At 50.9% G+C, this 5,440-nt stretch overlaps 1 protein-coding gene across 1 annotated transcript in view; it reads right to left on the bottom strand.

Moving 5' to 3' along the window:
* Positions 1 to 323: 323 nt before the first annotated feature.
* Positions 324 to 5,440, bottom strand: part of FBXO10 (F-box protein 10) — a gene marked incomplete at its 5' end in the record, with an annotated part of 20,246 nt that continues 15,129 nt past the window's right edge. Inside the window, 3 exon segments of the mRNA XM_010284517.1 lie at positions 324 to 489; positions 1,947 to 2,128; positions 4,689 to 5,033. Coding sequence (XP_010282819.1) covers positions 324 to 489; positions 1,947 to 2,128; positions 4,689 to 5,033 — 693 coding nt within the window.

The following is a 5,440-nucleotide window of genomic DNA, read 5'->3' as shown; positions in this document are numbered from 1 at the left end:
CAGCGGAAGAGAGGTGCAGCAGGAGCTCAGGCTGGGGAAGCCCAGCCAGGCATACTGGTAGTCCTGCCAGGAGCACATTTCGTCTGCGGTACTGCTTGCTTGTAAATTACCCCAGCAGTGATCTCAGTGGCAAAGAGGAAAAAATTAACATCTGTTTTCCAGCTATTTTTTATTTAGTGAGGTGCCACTGAGGTTGCAAAATGCTTCATGAAAAAAGGAGTACAGTCCAGTGGGGTTCCCCGTCCCTGAGCTGTGAGAGCTTCCTGGCAGTAGCTCTGGACAAAAGGCAGGTGGAGAGACCGGTGAAAAAACTTCCTCCTTGGTCAAAGAATGGTACAGAAGATGCTCCCGTGGTTGTGGCAGCCCCCATCCACCCTGGTGGTTATGCTGGAAACCCTTTGACCACCAGCTGCTGTGCGGGACCCCGAGGCACCTCCTTCAATGTGAGGCCGTGCTGGGGGGTTGATCAGCATGCACTCCGTATCAAACCTGGGAAAAGGAGAGACACCCCACATGTAGCAGTGAGTGGGGTGGAATGGCCCTTACAGAGCAGCCTTAGAAATGCTCCCTTGAGGTTCAGCCTTCAAGGAGGAAAGGGGCAGAGCAGTTCTGGCAGGTGCACAGTGCTCACCATGCGATGTCTGTTCCAAAACCCAAGTGTGACAGAAATAATTGGAGAATTAAGACAGAACATCTTGCTTTACTACAAAAACTAGTTTCTGTGATTTCATAGCCAATGCTTCTACATAACTGAAAGTTCTGGGGGATGGGGCAAGAGCCTACAGAGGGAGAGTCAATGTTGGGACCTCCCAAGAATTGCTTAAACAAGCCTCGATTTGAAAACCTAATAGAGGAGTACGGGGGCTAAAGGCACTGGAGGAGCAGGTGAGAGTCCTCCCTACTGCACTTGACTTTCATGATATGGGAGTCTGGAGGACCAGGTGAGAGCATCATCGACCTGGGAGACCCCATGGCCTAACCTCCCTCCAATAATGCACGTCTTCCAGTTTCACTGTGTCCTCTTCTACACAGGAAGTCCCTCCTTGACCAAGATTTGTGACCCAGAGAGAAGAGTCAAGGTCAAATTTCTAGCTAAAAAGAACAATCACTGAATACCCAGCCCTTGTATGGGTGACAGAGTTCCAGCTTTCCCTCCTCGGGTATCTGCTGCAGAGTTCTGGTCTAGAGTGACCTGGTTTGAACAAGGCCTATAATGATGAAAGTCACTAAGATCTGGGTGACAGCACCTAAGAAAAGCTTTGCAAATATCTATTAGAGGTCTGCAGCTACAGCGGTACCTCTGAAAACCATCAGAAGACACTTAACTTACACTGGCCTAAATACCAGGGCAGCTAAACCATACCTGGAGAAAGCAAGCACTCCAAGATCCATTTTCCCATTCACCATTCATGTTGCTCTGGTAGCAAAAGCCTGGAGGTGGAATCTGGTGCCTGAAGCCACCCTCCTCCTCACCAGCACAGAAATGCAGTGCAGACTGGGGGTGCCTCTGGCCGTTCCTCTTTCCTCTGACTCTTGGTCCAGGCTACAAACAGTGCGGCACTGCCTGTGCTGCAGGGACAGCAGTGCAGTACACAAACACAGCAGCCAGGCTTCAAAGGCAGCACTGTGCAGAAGAATAAGCTGGCCAGGGTACAGAGCACATGTCCCTATGCTCAGAGGCATCGTGAAGACCCATACTGGCCTGTCAAGGAATAATCCAAGCCCCTCACTTGGTTTTAAGGGTATCCCATGATGAACGTCGCTCTGCTTGATCTGCAGTCCTCATCTGCAGTGGTTCACCATGTACGTGGGGCTCATGTATATCAGTAGGTGTGGGAAGCTGGGAAGAGGAGCTACAAAGCATACCCCTCCAGAGCTCGCCTAACACAGGAGCACAACAGTGGCTCCAAGTTCAGAATTGCACCTCATGGTGCCAGGGGCCTCACCTTTTCTTGAAGGTGAGAAGCATGTTGTTTTGGATGATGCAATCCTCTGCATTTGACATTGGTTGCAAAATGGATTTTTTGGGTCTTCCTTGGAAAATGAGGTTTTCCTGCACCAGGCCTTTGGCTTCATCAAAAAGAGCAATTCCATAGTCCTGAAAGGACTGGATCCTGTTCTTGGTCACCTGCAAAATAAGCTTTAGACAGGATGGCCCAAGCAGAAGGACATTGTTCAAACAGTTCTTTGATCAACACAAAACCAAGCCCCGAAGCTCTTCCACAGGCTTACTAGCACTGTGGAAGTTTGAGAGCGTACCAAGGGTTCAGACTGGACATGCCATAGCCGTGCACACACAAGCTTTCCCAAAGCCTTCCACACATTACTGGTGGCCCCAGCTGGCAGCTCAGTTGCTGTCAATGCTAGATGCCCCAAGCTTCACTGCAGCTGGTACCCAACCCTCTGGTGAAACACAAGCACAGATCCTGCCGAACATGAACCCGCCATTGCTCCTTGCCCTCCAGATTTCAAATGGCTGTACTGACAGGCTGTCACTTCTTTATATATGAAGAAAGAGCACTTAGGAGTCTCCTCTTCCCATGAAAGACAAGGCCACAGCTCTCGCTGTACTATCACCTGGAAGATCAGCTCAGTCCCTTCTCCTCCTTGGCTCCACAGCAACAGCTGCTGCAACGCTTCTTACACAGCACTGCTCCCCAGTTCTCAGCACCACACACCATCTCACCTGCTCTCAGGCACCTCCTGGGTTCTGCCAGTGGGCAGACAAGAAACAACAGCACCACAACATTACCAGTACTTTAGCAAGGACTGTGCCAGCTGCTTTGCTCTTCAAATGAACCCTGCAACATGAATCCTGCCTGTGTGTTCCAAGAGACTGAACAGCTGGGACAGCTGTTTCCATGGGACCATGGAAAACGCAGCAGTTTTTAGCTTCTGGTCCAGAGGACAATGTTTTGCTATGGGCATTGTTTTCAAAAGGAGTCTGCAGCCCCTGCAGGACTCATGCAGAGCATTTGTCTGGGCAGGGCTTTCTGTATACTCATTCTAGGGGTCCTTCACCATGAGTTAAATTGGATTTATCTGTCATTCTGATACACAATGGCTTCACCTCAACAAAGAACAGAATGGAGGCAACCTTGAGCCAGATACTAACCTTGGGAACTGGCTAGGTGCTGGAGCACTGCATCTAACTTCCAAAAAATCTAGTTCAGACACCAGCTATCCCAGTTCTTCAGCACAGCTCACACAGCCTGCAAAGCTCCAACAGAGGCCTACAGAATCACCCACTTGACTGTGCCACTCATTTAAATACAGGGGACAAGCCTGGGAGAAGATGGACTTTGTTGAATGTCATTGTACCAAAATGCACAGGATTCCCTTTGCCGCTCTGAGGGAAAAGAGGTCTCTTCTACAAGCCATCTATGAATCCACATGTGGGAAATGACAACTGAGCTGTCCTTTACCAAGGCTTAGACATCAGACAGATGTGACAAGCCACCTGTGAATCACTGTCAAAAAGGATACAGCCTTGAGATTGGACTTCCAAAATTTATCCTTTTCTTTGTCACTGAGCAATGGCATGAGCTTGCACAAGCCGTTCCCCCTCATGCTTGCCTACCTGAAAAGCTGCTGCTGCTCATAGACCTCTTTTCACATTCCTGTCACTGTGGGTACTGAGCGCTCTGAGGCAAGACAGCCAGCTCCGCTGGTACATGCGTGTTTTCCTGTTGCAGGTGAGCAATAATAAGCATGGACCCAACAATACTGAGGCTAGGGAAGATCTCACCTTGTCCCTCTGGGCCCTACAGAGCACTTCTAAACCTCTCTTGACAGATAGAAATGTCACTTTCTTCTGAGCAGTGTGCTGTAGTTTTGCACTGCTGGCCAAATTAAAAAGAAATGCTTACCCGATTCCCACCTATATCTTCCCTTAAACAATTTCTGCTGACAATAGGAATTCCAGCCTATTCCCAGTGACTGACCATGAAAAACCTGGAGTTAAGGAGTGCTGGTGGAAGGGAGCTCTGGAGTAGGGCTGTCTACAGCACAAGATCTGGGCAGCCCTAGCTTTGTCCTGCCAAGGCTTGGAAACCGCCCAGGACGGTGAACTCACCCCACCCTGTGACACCTGTCCCAGGGCTGCACCACCCTCCAAGGCAAGAGACCACCAGTCTCCCACCTGGACCTCCCAAGGACCAGGAACCACTGCAAGTTGTGCTGTTGACCTTTGTTCTATTGTCTGGCACTGCCAAGAATGGCTTGGCTTTGACTGCTGTTCAGGTAGCTGTGGGCTGCTCTTAGATCCCCCTTGGCTTCCTCTTTGCCAGACTAACCAAGCCCAGCTCCCTCTGCCTCATCAGTTGTATCCCAGCACTTGCCCATCCTGGTAGCTTTGCACTAGACCCTCTCCCTTTTCTCTACCTCCCTCAAGACCCTGAGGTCCCAAACTGGACACTACATTTCAGATGCAGCCTCCTGATGGCAGAGGAGATGGGTGGCAACTTCCCTCATTCGGCTGAAAATCACACCCCCTCTAATCACAGGGTCAAGGATGCTATTGGGATTGTCCGCTCCTCCTGCTGGCAATGCCAGGGCTTGCCAACCGGGGCCTGCTGGCTTCTCCCTGACCCAGGAGGCAGGGCGGCAGCAGTAGGCTCTGTCTCACCTTTGCCCCTGGCTGCAGGGATGCGCAAGTCGGCGCCCCTTCACCTCTCTGCAAGACGCACCTTCATGTCTGCTGCCTGGAGCAGCTGAAGGCCACACCTGTGGTTGCCGATGATGTCATTCTCCACGATGACGCCCTCTCCCTTAGAGATGATGCCATGGCTGCTGTTCTCATAGATACCATTGCCACGCAGCTCCACCTGGCACTCGGCCTCGACCAGCACACCTCCCTGGCTGTTGCAGGAAATGCTGTTGTTTGCAATGCATGTCAGCTGGCTGCTCTGCAGTACTGCCACCCCACCGTCACCATTGGCGTGAATTACATTGGCAATGATGTTGAGCGCTTCGCTGCTCTTGACATGCAACCCAGCAGCTGGCAACCAAAAAGAAGAGCTATTGGTTCAGAGCTTGCAGCCTCAGTCATGATAACCACAAATAGATTTCTGTTTCTAAAAGCTACTCCGTTTCTTCTGTCACAATATGACTTTCTGACTGGAAGCTTAAGGACAAGAACCCACCCACACTCAGGTCATGGCCCACCATCTCTCCAGGGTGCTCCTGGCCTGGGGGCAGCTGACAACCAAAAAGAAGAGCTATTGGTTCAGAGCTTGCAGCCTCAGTCATGATAACCACAAATAGATTTCTGTTTCTAAAAGCTACTCCGTTTCTTCTGTCACAATATGACTTTCTGACTGGAAGCTTAAGGACAAGAACCCACCCACACTCAGGTCATGGCCCACCATCTCTCCAGGGTGCTCCTGGCCTGGGGGCAGCTGAGGAAGACACTGGCCGAACCCAGTGCAGGGGGGGCAGG

This window comes from Phaethon lepturus, unplaced genomic scaffold (assembly GCF_000687285.1).
Source record: "Phaethon lepturus isolate BGI_N335 unplaced genomic scaffold, ASM68728v1 scaffold16533, whole genome shotgun sequence".
NCBI lineage: Eukaryota > Metazoa > Chordata > Aves > Phaethontiformes > Phaethontidae > Phaethon > Phaethon lepturus.
Note: the sequence above shows the minus strand (reverse complement) of the source record. Positions and strands in the feature narration are given on the sequence as shown.